Genomic DNA, 18,160 nt, shown 5'->3' with positions numbered 1-18,160 from the left:
ATTAATACTTGGATAACCCTAACAATTCAGTACAAAACCATAAATAACTTGCCACACAATGTAAGCCGATTACGATGTCATATCTTGTCATTACATTCCATAAAGCTTTGTGCACCCCTCATACACAAACAATCATCACTACCACCAATCTATATTTTGGGCAACCCTGAAATTGGCTAACCTCACTCATTATACTCTAACTTCGTGGTTTCAATTATACTTTATAATCTTAATTAAACAAATTCACAGTATCTAATAACCTACACGTCATCTCCGGATGATATTTTCAACTAGTTCTTGCAAATAATGATCTCCGTTAACTTCACTTCGAGGAGCGGCGAACTCCGATCAGCTGGCGGCATTGAAAACAAACGACCCTCGCCCATTCTGCCCGTTTTAATATGAAACACGTCTTTTGCCACGCTTGACTGGCTTCTAAGAATGAACCCCTTTGACTTCGCAAAATAGAACAAAAATACGATATTCTGACCAAACAAATATGCACATAGATTTTACTTTTAAATGTCCTACAATAATTGTACACGTCGCAAATTAATACCGGCGTGGATCCTCGCCCTCTACTTTCCATCCCAAACATTATAAAATCTTCCTCGGGCTCACACCAAAGTTCCGGGTTCACTACAGGCTTCTAATCACCTGATTCACAAATCCTATCTCAACTCATACGGCAAATCTAACTCTTGCCTTCAACTCTACGACTCTCACTGACAAAAGAACTGGAATAAAAATCCTTACTAGAATCCACGACGCATAATATGCACAAATACTTTAATAATGAATAACAACCTCGCATAAAATGATCTCGTATTTTACAACTTGGATTTTTACAAGAATGACCGACAAATTTTACTGTTATTTATTTTCACATAATCACAGTTTAAACGGACATCAAAAGTTCATTTAGAGGGATTAATTACTTGAGGAGGCCCACTAGAGTAAAATGTCACATATTGAGAATTTTTGGAAGTTCATTTTATTGTTATGTATGGAACTGTTTCCCCCTCTCTTTGAGTGTCAGTTATAAGCAGAATGTTACAAAAGGGTCTGTTTTCCTTCCAGGTGAACTTTACAGATGAATCCATCTTCTCTATTTGCGATGAATCCTCCCAATGCATCAGGAAGAGATTGAACGAGGAATTCAACATTGATTGTGTTCAACAAAGTGTTAAACACCCAACCAGTGTGTTGGTTTGGAGAATGCCGTATTGAGAATTTATATTGTCGAGGTAACTATGAATCAGTATCAGTACCTTAGGGTACTGAAAGAAGTACTTCTGCCAAAAGCAAATGGCTTGTTTCCAAATGGGGAATTTGTCATGATGCAGGATCGAGCTCCCTGTCACACGGCAGTCAGTGTTGAATTATTTGGGTGAGGAGGAGGTCAGTGTTCTCCTCTGGCCAGGGAACTCACCATATCTTAACCCTATTGAAAATCTCTGGGCAATAATTAAGGTGAAACTGAAAAAGAGTAACATCGCTACCAAGCAAGACTTAATGGAGCGACTTACCGACATCTGGCATCACGACCCAGAAATTACAACAAACTGTGTAAATTTGGTAAATAGTATGCCTCAAAGACTCCAGTCTGTTATCAAACGCAAAGGAATGCATACCAAGTACTGATCATTGTGTAGGATTAATTATGTAATTTTATGTAAGTTAGGACTGGTGAGTTGCAAAATTGACGTTTAGTAATAATTTGGCCACCGTCTGCACCCCTTTGATTGTTGGAAAATACTGTCATCTAAGGCATTTTAAAGGAGTAAATTCCCTATCGTGTGAGTACAGCCACAATCAAAGATCATGGATGATGAAATTTTTCACTCGTGGCTGCTTGGAAAGGAAAGACAACTAAAAGCTTCTAAATGAAAAATTTCTGCTTTTAATAATGATATTGGTTTTTACATCCCATTCAGTACTTTTATGGTTTTTGGAGATGCTAAAATTTAGTCAAGCAGGAGTTCTTTAACATGCCAGTGAATCTACAGACACGTGGCTGACATATTTGAGCTCCTTCAAATACCACCGAAATGAGCCAGAATCGAACATGTCAAGTTGGGGTCAGAAGGCCAGTGCCTCAACCAACTGAGCCACTCAGCCTGGCCAAAGATTACAAAAGAGGACATAATTCATAGCGCAATGCAAGAAAAAGAAGATGATCCTATGAGTGAAAATGGTGAAGATCATGATACCAGTGCTGGTGGAAGTGAAAGATAAACCTGTCTCTTGCCGAAGCTGTGTGTTTGGTGAATTATAGTGTTTTCTGGTTAAACAAAACAATGATCTTAATTATGTGATAGTGTGTGCATGTCTTATCGTTGACTACCTAGAAGTGGCCATTGTAAAATGTTCATGTAAAAAAGAAAATTACAGATTTTTTCCTCTAAATGAAAGAATTCAGTTACACTACATTCTATATAAAATTCATGATTTTTGACAAGGTATGCCTAAGTAAAAAGTATACTTGTACAATTTCATGTATATGATGGTTTATTGTTGTGTATGCTTGTGTACTTGTATAATTTGTATAATTCATTACACAGACATTTAACTGTACAAGCTACAAGATTTATTTCTCAAAACTTGAATAATGTCAAGAAGTCTTCCTTGAAGTTCACCAAGTAGTCATGATAAGAAAATGTTTCTTCTCTACCTGAGCTCTTTATGTTCTTTGGAAAGTAATTTTAAACTTATACAATTGTCTTCTACTTCATAATGTAAATAGGCATACCATTTCTCATAATCATCAAAACTATTGGTAAGAAAGTCCTCCTTTCACTATAATGATGGTGGTGATATCTATCTATCTACCGAAGACCCGTATGTTTTCTCAGTAATGACTGATTCTACGTAAAAATGTTATGTAACCAAATCTTATTAAAGATCATGTCATTTCCAACAATTGTTGTTCAAACTTCATAACCATCTGATGAAGATATATTATTTTACTTCTATGAAAAGTTAGAATCTATTTCGATGATCCAAAAGAAATGTTCTAAGTCATGTTTCATGAAATGCAACAATTAAAAACAATCAAAATACACCAATATAGTATAAACAAACCAAAGCAATCTACAGACTTAATACATGTTGAGGTAATTTGATATCATTAGTTTTGGTAACATGATTATATGACCACGGGCAGGTGTTACAAAATGACCGAAAGTGATGTTTTGTTTTGACTATGTGCCGTCACTGAATTCTTTGTTAAATTGGAAGGGATGGTTTATTACCTTGGATTTTTTATGCATAATGATACTTATACAGTTCTGAGAATCCATGTAACATGCTCTTTAAGTGCAAGGGATGTCCAGTTTCTTAATGCAAGATGCGAGAATAATATTCAGAAAATATATCCTAAAGTCTTAGGGGAGAAATCATGTGATTAAGACGATTGGAGTACCTTGGAGTAAACAAGATACCACACGTAATTACCATAATCTACATTTAATTCCTGTATTTACTGACAATCTCATCTTGTTACACCCAATTAAAATAATGAACTTCTAGTTTCAAATTTCAGAAAAAGTAGAGAAAATATATAATGTAATATTTGGCTATTTATTCACAGATCAAGGAAAAATGTTTCGAATAATATTTTTAATAAAACATACCATGATGAACAGCTATTGTGGCATATCTTGCTGGAGAACCACTTCCTGGAGGTTTAGGTGCTGGCCTTGATGGTCGGAGCTCCAGAAGGCGTTCATACTCATGGGGTGATGTATCTGCTGGTGTAAGGGGATATGCCACACCATTAGCTAACGGTTTTGAGAGCTGAGATGGTGGCTGGGGTGGCAATCTAGCAGGTACAGGTGGAGCTGCATTAGGATATGGGTTCAAACTGGAAGGAATGAAAAGAACGTCTCTATTATACGCACTGATAATGATCATCCATACAAAAGTATTTTCAGGACAGAAAGAAATAAGGTTCTGAAAATTTTTATACAGCTCAGTGCAATAGAAAACATGTCATTCAGCATTATATTTGCCATACTTTTTCTACTTAAGTTACACAGTACTTGGGGAAAAAGTGAAATGATTCTAGTAATTTCTTTCAGAAAATATTAAAGATGTTATACAGGTGGTAGTACTATCAAAACATTGCTGAGAGAGAGAGAGAGAGAAAGAGAACATGGAACATGAATTCTTACCTATATGAAAGTTGACTAGGAGAAAGAGGTTTTGTTTCACTCTCCACTGAATTTTTCTTACATTTGAAGCAGATGGTCATCCCGTTAATTTCCCTATGGAAGATAATGAATATTAGACATTCAGCTAGTTGAAAGGAATCACAATAAAACAAATATGGTCAATCATCAATCACCACTGATATGCATTTAGGGCTGTAGCCCATGAGGCAGATTCCCTATCAGTTGCTTATCCAGTCTTTTCTACAATAATTTCAAAGAAGTTGGATTATTTGGTACATTATTCCAATCCCTAACTCCTCTTCCCATAAATAAATATTTGCCCCGATTAGTCCTCTTGAATTCCAACTTTATCTTCGTAATGTGATCTTTCCTACTTTTAAAAACACCACTCAAACTTACTAATGTGATTCCACGCCACATCTCCAGTGACAGTTTCGAACATGCTGCTTAGTCAAGCAGCTCGTATCCTTTCTCCCAAGTCTTCCCAGCCCAAAGTTTGCAACACTATTCTTTTGTCGGAAATCACCCAGAACAAATCATGCTGCTTTTCTTTGGTTCTTTTCCAGTTCTTGAATCAAGTAATCCTAGTGAGGGACCCATACTCTAATTGTGGTCTGACCAGAGACTTATATGCCTTCTCCATTACATCATTACTCATCATCATCATCATCATCATCATCAATTTGTAAAGGCAATGCCTCATCTATATAACTACCGTTCTCTGTCATCAGTTCCTAGTTTCATTATACCGGGCGGTCCACCAGCCCCTTGCGATCCTAACATTGTTTCTTTGTTTTTTTCCTCTCCCTAAACCAGGGTAATATAACGAGATGTGTGTTTACGGACTAGAAGACAGCAGGAATCGTGAGCACCACTATTAATTCTTTACGGGTACCTTGAATGAACCCGTAAAACGAGTACAGATATGCAGAACACGCGCACTTTAAAACAGGAGGTAGATGCACAGACCGGGAGCAAAGTACTGTATAGGCTGGGAAGTGGGCGCTGTAGGTCAAGTGTCACAGTAGCTCACAGGGCAAGCGGGCGGGGAGATATGTGATAGTGGACAGTGCGCGAGTTAGGAGGTTTGAATCCTACATAAGATTTTTTTTTTTAACAGCCAACTGCATGGGATGTGGTAAGGTTGCATACTTGACGGCTTCTAAGGACTGATTTATTTAATCCTGTAAAAGACCATATGTATCATTGCATTGGGTATGGTGCTGGGTTGGACGAGGATGTGGAGATAATGATCTGTGGCCAGTATAGGCTGGGAAGTGGGCACCAAAGGTCAAGTGTCACAGTAGCTCACATGCCTAGTGCGCGGTAGGATGTGTGATAGTTGACCATGCTTCAGTGTTAGAAGGTTCAAGTCCCATGCAAATACATTTTTAAGCCAGTTGCCTGGGATGTGGTAAGGTTGTACACTTAATACGAGTATTTTTCACAGACTGATTTGTTTATTTGGCCCTGAAAAGGGCCGTTGGTATGGAGCTAGGTTGATAGAGGCTAGGAAACATGGGCCAGGATTTCAGTTATCCATGTCAACGCAGCACCTGCTCGAACCGACGACCTCTGTGGTCGATACAGAGCAGCGCGTGATGGTTAAGGACCGCCTGGCTCGTTATCAAGCGCTGCAGCAGCCATATTTAAAAACAGTACTTACTTAGAAAACATGCTTCGTACTTGGGCTGCATTTTATATATAGTATTTGTACATGTTCTTAGTAATATTAAACATATTTACATATGTGAAGAATGTACCATTTTTATACATATAAGCGATATTAACTTTATTACATTTTTTTTTCCACTTTAAGGGCATAAGGACAATAGGAAATTAGCTACAACAATAAATTGTGTAAAATACTCTGCAATTTACAGTGCAGCATGCCTGGTGCCTTGATTGTTAAGGCACCTAGTCTGTATTTTCTGACACCGTGGTTAGTTGGTTCAAGTGCCATTGGTCAAAAAATGTTTCACAATCAGAATGTTGGCCGGCAGATGTGGTGGTATACAATTTCTAATCACTAGATCGCATGCCAAAAGCCTGGATCCAATTTCAAGCCTCTCTGCAGTGCTCAAATGGAGTGAGGGCATATGACGCTACTAATGGTGATTTGTTTGTCGGATGGAGATGTTAAGCCTTGAGCAGACCCAATGATGCTATTTGACAGGAGTAGGCTATGTGCCAGCATTGGGTTTCTTACCATCCCTTTATACTATCAAATATCACACCATTCATTTCACCTTATTAACCCAATGAGCCCTGCATATTTGTTGGATTGAAACTGCATTGGAGCTGGGAATGATGAGAAATTTCTTACTTACAAGAGCATTAAAGATTTAAATATACATGAAAACAAATGGCATTCACACCACAAACCACGGAACAAGGAATACATTAAATACATTTTTATTTTATTATCATCATGGGTCCATACTCAGTCTGCCTGCTGAGATGCAACACTGTCATCTCCTTGCACTTCCTCTTTGATTTCCACATCTATTTGTTCATCAGGAGCATTACTCACACTATTACTACTACAACTACTACTAATTTTGCTGAAAAAATTATATTCCTAATCATCATTACTTTCTAAAAGGGGTTATACATCAGTCACTTTCAGTTGTTTACTGGCAGCCAACATTTTAATAAGCGAATCTCAAAGTCTAGAGATAGCCCACTTCAAACTAATATTACGTAGCACACTATTGATATATATTAACAAAGAGGATATAACAATGGAGAAGAAGAGTCCCTACACAAATCACAAATGCAACTCACTCTGCCATCTCTTGAGGAAAAGTTGAATTACGTAGTTAAGTGAGACAACAAAACAGTTCCATAGTCTGGCATTTGGTCCACCAAGATGAAGTACAGAATGGTTCCATGGCTTGGGCCAAGTTAACTTCTCTGATGACATCAGGAACGGCATCCGGTTATAGTAACTCGCAACAAGATTCAACTCACTTCATACACAACCCCCATGGAGAAAGAGGACAGAGTTGGACATACATTTCGCAGTTTATTGTGCATAACTTTCTTTTTATATATCTGAGTTATTTTGATTATGCTCTTAATCTCTTTATTTAATAAGTAACTTACTGTAAAAATTAGAAAAGAGTAGACTATGTAAATTATCTAAAGCAACAACGATAACTTCGTCCTAAAATACGGAGGTAATTAAAACAATTTTATTGTCTCATATCATAACCTTAAGTCATAATAAAAATGAATACGCAAATTTTTTAAAGTTTAATGCATTAATACTTCCCTGATATTCATTACACTTTATGTACATATTTCACACTGTGATATTACAAAAAAATCCAGGCCCAACTCATCACCGATTCCCCTTTACCAGCTGACACCAGGTGGGGGCAAATATGGTTCCTCTCCACTTCATCCTGTCTCTCCAACAATGTGTTCCAGTCCAGGTTCCGTTGTCCTATGCTGCTCTTCACAGAGTCCATCCATCGTAATCTTGGTCTCCTTTCCCTCTCTTCCCTGTCATCTGTCTTTTCAGTGCCTGTCCTGCAGTCTTTCTTTTTTCATCTGCTTGATGTGTCCAAACCACCTCAATTTGTTCTGTTCCAGTTGTCATTTAATTTTTGCACATTTGGCTCTTTTTGTATGTCGTCATTTCTCACTGCATCCCTCCTCATCTTCTGTACCATACTCCTCTGAAATTCCATTTCAGCACCCTGTACGCTCTCATCTCTCTGAGCCGTTGTCAAGATTTCTGCTGCATATGTCACTATAGGTAAGTAATATCCCTTGTACATTACTTCTTTAGCCTTCAATGGTACATTTTTCTTCCATATTACCTGGGGGTAAAAGCCACTCCCCAGCAGTATCCTTCTATTAATTTCTATAGCCAGTCTTCCAATTTCTGTCAGTTCACGTACCAAGTATTTGAAGTTTTCTACTATTGCCAGCTTCTTGCCTGCAAATTTGATAGCTCCTTTTCCTTCTTTACTTCGTCTACTCATCACCTTTGTCTTGCTCTTCTCCATGTTGATCCACAATTAACATTGTTCAATCCTCCTATTCAGCTGTTGTTGTACCTCCTCATCTTCTCCCCAGATAACATCACCCGCAAACAACATTACATATACATTTTTTTTTTTGCTAGGGGCTTTACGTCGCACCGACACAGATAGGTCTTATGGCGACGATGGGATAGGAAAGGCCAAGGAGTTGGAAGGAAGCGGCCGTGGCCTTAATTAAGGTACAGCCCCAGCATTTGCCTGGTGTGAAAATGGGAAATCACGGAAAACCATTTTCAGGGCTGCCGATAGTGGGATTCGAACCTACTATCTCCCGGATGCAAGCTCACAGCCGCGCGCCTCTACACGCACGGCCAACTCGCCCGGTATATATATATATACACATTTTTTTAAACATTCATTCTTTCCACTCTATAATCCTCCATTGATGCCTTTACGATGTCATCCATCACCATTATGAACTGTAAAGGTGACAACACACTTCCTTGCTTCAGCCCATTGTCAATTCCAAACCATTCTGTTCTCAAATCAATCATCATTAATGATCTGTATTTTGGGGCAGTTGCCCAGGGGGCAGATACCCTATCATTTGTTTACCAAGCTTTTTCCTATACATTTTATTGAACATTTTCCTCTGCAATTTATTCCAATTGCGTACTCCCCCTCCTATGAATGAATATTTGCCTCAATTTGTCCTCTTGAATTCCTACTTTATTTTCACACAGCTGTAACAATTATCATATATTGCTTTTATCATTGTTATTAGTTCCTTGCCAATGCCCCTGTGTGTCAGGCTTTTCCCAATTTTTGATCTGGCAATGCTGTTGTATGCCTTTTCTAAGTCTATAGAAGTCATTACTACAAACTCTAAATTATCTCAATCATAAGAAGAGTTCTGTAATTTTTAATTACAATTCTGTTTATGTGAATATACCAATGAAGATCTTTCCCTATATTAACACCTAGATGCTTACAGTGATCCCCATGAGGTACTTTCACCCCATCAACACAGTAATTAAAACAGAGGACCTTTCCACTTGATGAAACTCACAACCTGACTTCTCACCTCGTTTACTATTATACCATTGCCTGCTGTCTATCTCATAACATTGTTGAGGTCTTGTTTTTTGCAGTAGATCACGATGCTGTAATTTATTTATTACTCTATACAGTATAACATCAAGCACAAAGTCTTTACCCTGATTCCAGTTATTTACTCTTATCATTTTTATGTAGCTGATGTACCCATGCTTCGCTACAGAGTTCTACATTGTATACAGAATTCTAGGTTAAGTACTGTACATATTGTGGGGAAGATTGTATTAAATTGCATAGCTTTTAACGTTACTCCAGAAACGCAATGGGGAAGTCACCATATGACTTTTCTCATGTGAAGACTGGGTTAGGGAATTTTCGTTGTAATGGCAGGCCCTTTTGCTTACTATCAGTCACAATCAAGCTGGGGACTTTTCATGTTGATGGTAGGCCCACTTGCTACAGCCAGTCACTATCGAGTTGGGAAGTTTTCATTGTAATGGCAGGCGCTCTCCACATGCCTTTTTTACATCCTCAGAAAGACTGTCTTTGTGGTTTTCCCACCTGAAATCAACATAGGTCATTGCAATGACCTCAGCAGAAATGTCACAATTAAAAGCAATGTTATCATATGAAATAATGAAATGAACAAACGTACATTTTCTCACTTAATGAACAGTACTACGCTGACATAGATGTTGGTTCCCATAGGGAACCTGAAATATTTGTCCCGAATGAGTAAATTTATAATACCAATGTAGTTGGTCCGTTATTGGATATTATAAATTTTCCTGATAACTCATTCCTGGTTGCCAGCATTTTGCCCCAGTGTGCTAAATTGGGCTCATCAGTTGGTAAATAGCACACCCACCAAGCCACGGTATGCACTAGCCATGCGTCTTGGTGGGTGTGCTATTTACCAACTGATAAGCCCAATTTAGTGTAGTGCACTGGCGCGAAACTCTGGCAACCAGGAATGAGTTAGCTGGAAAATTTATAATGTCCAATAACGGACCAACTACATCAGTACTACGCTGCCAATTTAACAGTCCAAAGTTCCAAAGCTGCAATGATCAGGCCACAGACAGCCGTGAACACGCCTCTGCCGTTATTCCATTGGTGTGCACGCTGCTAATTAGAATCATCGCTTCAGAGTATGGATCGAATAGCTGGAATACGAAGATGAACCAGTGTGTTAGTTACCAGTAGTATCAGAAAATTTATGAACCAGAGGAATGGCATACTAAGGAAGAAAGTTATCTAGTTCCCCAGCTACTTCCCGCCAATGTTCAGGCAGGCTGTTATACTTGGTATGCAGCTATCGGAGATGAGTGGCAGCAGAAGAGAGAAAGCACATCACAACAAACAATGGTCAATGTAATGTTATTGTTGATCAGTTTTATGAGCTTTCGATATTGCAAGCGTTCACATTTAGTTTTCTCCCGACTATGTGATAATAGGGCATCTAATGTTTCTTTCACGACTCCCTCTTGCCTTAATCTTCAAGCGATCGTTCCTTTACGATTTTTCTCATTTTTATAATCATCTTCACAATTTTTTGTGTCAATATGGACCAATGACTATGCGTTTTTACACCTTAAGACTATCATGACAAAAGCCATCGCCAGTTAATACAACTGAACAATATTTCCATGTCAGCAATGCTCAGCATTGGTATGGACTAAGTAACAAAAGTCTAAATTCATCTAAATTAATAAATTCCCTTATCATAGTCATCCCTCTGTGGATGGAGGTGGTAGAGTAACACCCATGGTATCCCTGCCTGTTGTAAGAGGCGACTAAAAGGGGTCCCAGAGGGGCTCCGAACTTGGGAGCTTGGGTTGGTGATCACGTTGCCGTTAACTGAGTCCAGGCATTGCTTCCAATTACTTGTGCTGGTTCCTCACTTTCATCTATCCCATCTGACTTTCCTCTGTCAACTCTGTTCTTTTCTGACCGCAAAAGTATTACGTATGGAGGCCTAGCGAGTCTTTCATTTTTACACCCTTCGTGGTCCTTGTCTTTTATAGGCCTTGACTAAGACAGCAAGTAAATAATCTGACACAGTCCAACAGATCGCAGTTATGAAGAAGGTAACATTCTCACTTTAGTTAATGAGACATCAAACCCAGACAACTTGACCCTGAGCAAACCTAAAGAAGATTTTAAATTTATTCGCTCAAAACACGCAACCCAAACCTGTTTCATTGTACATGCACATAAAGACATATGATAATTTATTACTAAACTTCCTACTGACGTAAGCTCTACAAAATTTATAATGTCCAATAATGGACCATTATATTGGTATTATAAATTTACTCATTCAGGACTAATATTTCATGTTTCCTATGGGAATCAACATCTATATCATCTGATGGCCAGGCAGGCATCAATTTTTGGAAGTGAGACATAGTCTCTCATAGTGCATTGGCACTGCTGGTGGCTTCAAGTAGCCTATGCAGTGGCCTCCATGGTATGCACTAGCCTTGCGTCTTGGTAGGTGTGCTAAGTACTAACTGATGAGCCCAATTTAGCATACGAGGGCGAAATACAGGCAACCAAGAATGATTTAGCTGGAAAATTTATAATGTCCAATAACGGACCATTATATTGGTATCAGGAGATTTTCCATAAATAATTTAATTCTGCAGAAAATAAATATAGGAAAGAAATTATTTTATATATATGAGGATGAGACATGGATGATTGTAAAAAAATGACTGATGAATTTGAATTGAAGGATATGAGAAAGATAATTTCAGAACAATAATTTTGTTTAATACTTTGAATGAAATGCTGCTGTGTACAAAATATTGATGAGCTAGGAATTTAACTTACCCTACTTTATGAAATGATTTTGAATAAAGTTAGTTAAGAATTGAGCTTATTATTATTTATAAATTAGAAGGTTAATTTTAAGTTAATTTCTTGAGGGGAGATGAATAACTGAACTTAAAATTGGTTATATTTTGATTTAATGACCCGATAGACATACAAATGTACTTAAAAATAAGAGGCGTGTTTCTCAGTCGGATTCACTTAAAAATATAAATTTTTTTGATATAATTTAATCCCCGAGTTGTATAGCGTAGCTAGGCGGAGATTTTCTTGAACGCCGGCATGTAGCTAGTTAGAGGAAAGAGTAGACGCCCTATCGCCAAAAAAATGAGTTACTTGGTCGTCTGATAGTAGAGATGTGAAAAGAAGAAAAAGAGGGTGACTAAGAAAAGAGTTGAACTCTGTTCAAGAAAGACTGGTCGCCCGTCGCGGTGCAAGAAAAATCTTCCCTCAATATGGTGCAGATAGAACTCAATGAAAGCGACCAAACAGAAACACACAAAAATAAATTTACGTTGCATCAACAGATGATCATGAGGCCATCAACAAAGTAGAAACGCTTATAAGTTCAGAATCAAATAACTTGAGTATAACCAGACTACACTTGCGATTTTAATAATGGGCGACTTTTATTTCATTCACGAGAAATGAGTAGCTTAAAATTTTATGTCCGCACACACTGAAGAAATCCTAACCGTCTTTACGTAATTATTTAGGGGGTATTATCACTTAGGTGCTTCTCTTAATAATCGTAGGTGAATCGCAATAACTTATTATACACACAATAAAATTACACTCAGTCACATAAAACCCTCAAACGAAACCAAACCCCATGGCGCAACAGGCCCGAAGGGCCATGGCCTACCAAGCGACCGCTGCTCAGCCTGAAGGCCTGCAGATTACGAGGTGTTGTGTGGTCAGCACGGCGGATCCTCTCAGCCATTATTCTTGGCTTTCAAGACCGTGGCCGCCATCTCACCGTCAGATAGCTCCTTAATTGTAATCAACATAAAACCCTCAAATGGATTTCAATTCACCACGGTAAAACACACATGGTTTCAACATGATGAGGCCAAGGCCCAATACCTCGATGGGTACACTGTGTCACCTTTTTCCATGTGTTAAAAATTAAATAACTGGAGGTTCAACCTATTCAATACTCAAAAGAAAGAAACGTAGCAGTCACATTTCTATTTAAATGGGACCGGTTTCGACCTTAGTCTAGGTCATCATCAGCCATAAAAAACATGTAAAATGTTTAAGAATGTTGGAGGTCAGTTTTTCACTGTTAGGCACAAAGACACGACATCACATTCTGTTCTGCACAAAGTCACAACATTAACAATCAACTTGTGAAGATCAAAAAGGCTTGAATTCGCAGACGAACAGATCTGTAGATGAAAGCCGCCAGCTCCCGGTGACTACGTGGCACACTCAAGGTCACGCACTGCGGCCAAACACCAAAGCAGAGTGGAGAACGTTTCGAAGGTCCAGAACCTGTCACGGCTGCGGGAAGCCAAGTACGTATATAAAAAAAAAGATCTCTTAGCTTGAGTACGGGTGCTCATTCGGTTATACTAATTGGCATCGTACATTTTTATATACGTACTTGGCTTCCCGCAGCCGTGACAGGTTCTGGACCTTCGAAACGTTCTCCACTCTGCTTTGGTGTTTGGCCGCAGTGCGTGACCTTGAGTGTGCCACGTAGTCACCGGGAGCTGGCGGCTTTCATCTACAGATCTGTTCGTCTGCGAATTCAAGCCTTTTTGATCTTCACAAGTTGATTGTTAATGTTGTGACTTTGTGCAGAACAGAATGTGATGTCGTGTCTTTGTGCCTAACAGTGAAAAACTGACCTCCAACATTCTTAAACATTTTACATGTTTTTTATGGCTGATGATGACCTAGACTAAGGTCGAAACCGGTCCCATTTAAATAGAAATGTGACTGCTACGTTTCTTTCTTTTGAGTATTGAATAGGTTGAACCTCCAGTTATTTAATTTTTAACATCAATAATTTCAATACGGAACAATGAAATTTTTATCTTTAAACCTTTTTCCATATCGATTAATCTCACAATTTGGAGATATAACAAGGCCGGTGCGATCTCCCGATCTATCAGGCCCTGATTTTTTCATGTGGGGTTATACGAAGGACAATATTTTACCACATCGTTTCCACACTATTGTAGAGTTGTAAGATTCAATCCAGGAGGAGATTGAGGCCATTCCTTCAAAAATGCTTCAGAATGTCATGAGGTGCTTTTGCGAATATATGCAAAAGTGCATCGCTGCTGATGGAAGCCATATGCTGGATGTAATTTTCAAGGAATGAACGTTGGTTGTGTGTTCCAGTAATGAACTTTTGCTCCAAAAATGAACATTGGTTTCGTGTTTTGGTAGTGAAATTTTGTTCCAGAAATGAACTTTGGCTTTGTGTTTCAGTAAGGAAGTATGGTTTCATACTTCATTAACGAACATTGTCGTAACTTTAAAGGCACACACACGAGAGATACTGTCAACTGTGTACACTATTTTGCTTACAAATCTCTCTCACTCACTCACTCACACACTCACACTCACACACACACACACACACACACACACTCACACACTCTCTCTCTCTCTCTCTCTCTCTCTCACTCACTCACTCTCTCACACACTCACACTCTCTCTCCCTAATGAACTGCCATCTTGAACCGACTCAAAGGAAAAGGAGGAGAAGAAGAAGAAGAAGACTGCCACATCAGCATGTGTCAACCAACTACCAACACAACAAAATCACGACATGAGTTCACTTGACTAACGACTTTCACTAGCAAGTCTCGCTAAAAACTTAACTCCACTACCCACGACTGTCTCTTTATATACCCTGCCTGGCCAGGCTTCTAGAAAAGTATGACCCAACATGTTTTTCTCGAGTCTTCTCGAGTCTCCAATAACCTATGTACAAATTAATAGAATGTTCTGTTGAAACTCTCGTGACAATGGTGTGTTGTTCTAGATTATTACCCTGTGTTGCACAACATTACATTGGATTTTTTACAGGTAATAAAAAATTATATACTATTAATTACGCGTTCTTACATTAAATAAACTCTTATGTATATACATACAGCAGATGTATCGTGACATAACCTACCATGTTTTGTTACACAAGACACACAAATAATAAATGATACGACCATGATTTATACCAAATAAAATTCGTACATAACTACGTAAATAATAATAATAATGATGATGTAAATAACTTCATAGGCACACCTCACAAGTAGTAATAATAACTGAGCTTGATATTTCCACTATTTACCCATGGGTTTAGAGAATTGTTTCCAAGTTATACTAGGCCATTACACTTGCACCAACATTTGTCAAAGAAATAACCTTTGTTTTTGTGTTTCAATAATAGCAACATGTGCAGCACTGAGAGTCACAAATAAAGTTGCTGTAAATATATATTACCGTTCAGTATCAACATTTACGTTTGTACTATTTCTTGTGGCATCCGGTATTCTCTGGTCTGTCAATGAAATCCTTCATATTGTACTACTGGCTCATTCATTATAAAGGCATCCTCATAAATACACAATGATAACTTTATTACAGCATTATGGTTATTATTTAAATAAACAGAGCCTCTGTGGCTCAAGTGGCAGCCTCTCATCGCTGGGTTCCGCGGTTCAAATCCCAGTCACTCCATGTGAGATTTGTGCTGGACAAAGTGGAGGTGGGACAGCTTCTTCTCCAGTTACTCCAGTTTTCCCTGTCATCTTTCATTCCAGCAACAATCTCCAATATCCTTTCATTTCATCTCTCAGTCATTAATCATTGCCCCAGAGGAGTGCAACAGGCTTTGGCAGCTGCCACAATTCGTATCCTCACTGCTAGATGGGAGCTTCATGCAATTCATTCTTGACCCAGTTAAATGACTGGAAACCGGCTGTGGATTTTCATTTAAATAAACATACTGTGGTTTGTACAGCATGAACAGCAAAGTGGAACAGATGCCGACTGGTTGTGATATAGACAGGCCATTTGTGCATCCAAATCTCAGGGACCTTTAATCCTGTCACTGGCCATAGTAATAAAACATATTTATGACAATTCATGTGACTGGAAGGAGGAGGACAAAGAGAAGGGTACATGAACGTACTCATCATCACACTAATCCAATGAAGAACAAGATCTCCTTACATTCATACTATAGAGCATTCACAAGAGCAGCATGATTCACTTGTTCAATAAATGCTATCTTCACCTCTGCCAGAAAAACAGCTGGTAAAACTTTACTAACAGGGGTGCAGAAGAAAGGTTAGGAATCCGACATGGCACGATTCGCACAACATCATAACACACTACATAAGGCTGTAAACTCCGGTGTGGCCAGTGTCAAGACCATTAATCTGCTTTTGTTAGACAATTGATCAGTGACAAGACCGTTGGTCTGGATAGATTAGACAGTTGTCTGGGGACAAGCAAAGAGTCTGGAGGCGTAAGCCCCCAGGTTAGAGCCGCAAAGTGGCCCACAGGCGTTTAGTATCCTGACAGTATTGGCTAGAGACAAGTCCACTGGTCTGGATTGGTGAATTTCACTCCTGTACTTAATATATTCACGTCACCAATACATGGCCACAAGTCATGATACTTTCAAACTATGAGGTTTTCTTATTTTTACACAATGTGACAGCCCTGTAGTCACAAATATGTGAGCTCTATCAGAGACAATAAGAAACTGCTCCAACCGATAGGAATACAGAAAATGATAAAGTCTTGTTTAAGTTTTCTATACAAGTAAGAATACTTATAACGGCGGGTTGGTGGGTCCATGGCAAGCATTAAGGAAGGATCTCTCTTCTCTACTACTTTAGCTATAACTTCGCATCATTTCTGCACGATTTTCTCATTCCTAAACATGCACCCCTACCAAATAGCTGAGCAGTTATGGACATGTTCTCAAACACAGAAGTTGAATAACCAGTCAGATTTCAGTGGTCAAACATTTACTTTTAAAACAATTCTGGCCATACCGATGTTCTGGCTGCTATCAACAAGGAACACAAATGAAACAATAAGACACACCCAAACAACTTCCACACATGAAAAAGTCCTTTACTAAAACTGACACCAATAATATACACTGTCAGTCTGCACAGCAGGACATAGGTTGAAGGGTCCCTCACGCTAGCTGCTCCACTTGCACCATATGTACATCGCCGCAGCATGTTGGAGGACGACCGTCTTTTGTAGTTAATTCTTATACGTTCCACCATCTTTTACTCGTTATTTTAGATGCTAGACTTCCAGCGCTCACATCAGCTTTCTTTCTTGCAATGAGGAGTTGCAAACTGCAAAAGCCCGGAACCAGGTTATGGTTGTGTACGTCCTGGCTAGTGACAAAAGCCATCACTGAATAAAACATTTTAATAAGTTGTTGGTCTGTTAAGGGGACTTGTATGTGAACATCATAGAAAATGCTCCACTATTTGCTTATTCATGGTACTCTGCTACTGGAGTTGATAATGCACATGATTATAATTATTATGATATTTTAAAGCCATAAAAGTTGTGCTTTCCCAAAGATTACTTTTGTTATACATTTTTAATGAGTTTTTGTAACATGCAATAAATGTTGTCACATCATGGGATGGTACTGTAAATGTATCTCAGAAACAAGTAACTTTACTGGAATGAAATTTTTCATAGATTTTTGCCATTAATTTGATCTTTGATGTAGACCATTATTGCATTACTAGTGTGTGAGAATTCTACAGTGTGAATTTTTATATTTACAAAAAAAAAAAAAGATATTGAAAACTTTCAGTTGTTATTTGTAACTAAATAAGGAAAGTATTTCACCTAGAACCTAAGAAATGGTCTACATTAATCTAATATCTGTATAAGAGTTCAGTACAAAATTTCAGCTCTCTATATTCAATAGTTTCTGAGATCATCATCATCATCATCATCATCATCATCATCATCATCATCATCATCTGCAGTTTCCAGCTGTTGGCCGGGTCTGCTTGGAACATAAGCCTCTCCATCTCCTCTTGTCTTCCCACCACTTCTCCCTAGTCACTCTTGCCTAGTCCT

General features: G+C 38.5%; 1 protein-coding gene across 1 annotated transcript in view; it reads right to left on the bottom strand.

Annotated features, from left to right (window-relative positions):
- Mvb12 (multivesicular body subunit 12-like Mvb12) overlaps positions 1–18,160 on the bottom strand; it is a 125,616-nt gene that overhangs the window by 55,389 nt on the left and 52,067 nt on the right. Inside the window, exons 5-6 of the mRNA XM_067137356.2 lie at positions 4,176–4,268; positions 3,636–3,865 (exon numbers count right to left, since the gene is read on the bottom strand). Coding sequence (XP_066993457.1) covers positions 3,636–3,865; positions 4,176–4,268 — 323 coding nt within the window. The remainder of the gene's footprint in view (positions 1–3,635; positions 3,866–4,175; positions 4,269–18,160) is intronic.

This window comes from Anabrus simplex, chromosome 1, assembly GCF_040414725.1.
Source record: "Anabrus simplex isolate iqAnaSimp1 chromosome 1, ASM4041472v1, whole genome shotgun sequence".
Classification (NCBI taxonomy): domain Eukaryota; kingdom Metazoa; phylum Arthropoda; class Insecta; order Orthoptera; family Tettigoniidae; genus Anabrus; species Anabrus simplex.
This window is presented reverse-complemented; position numbering and strand designations above follow the sequence as displayed.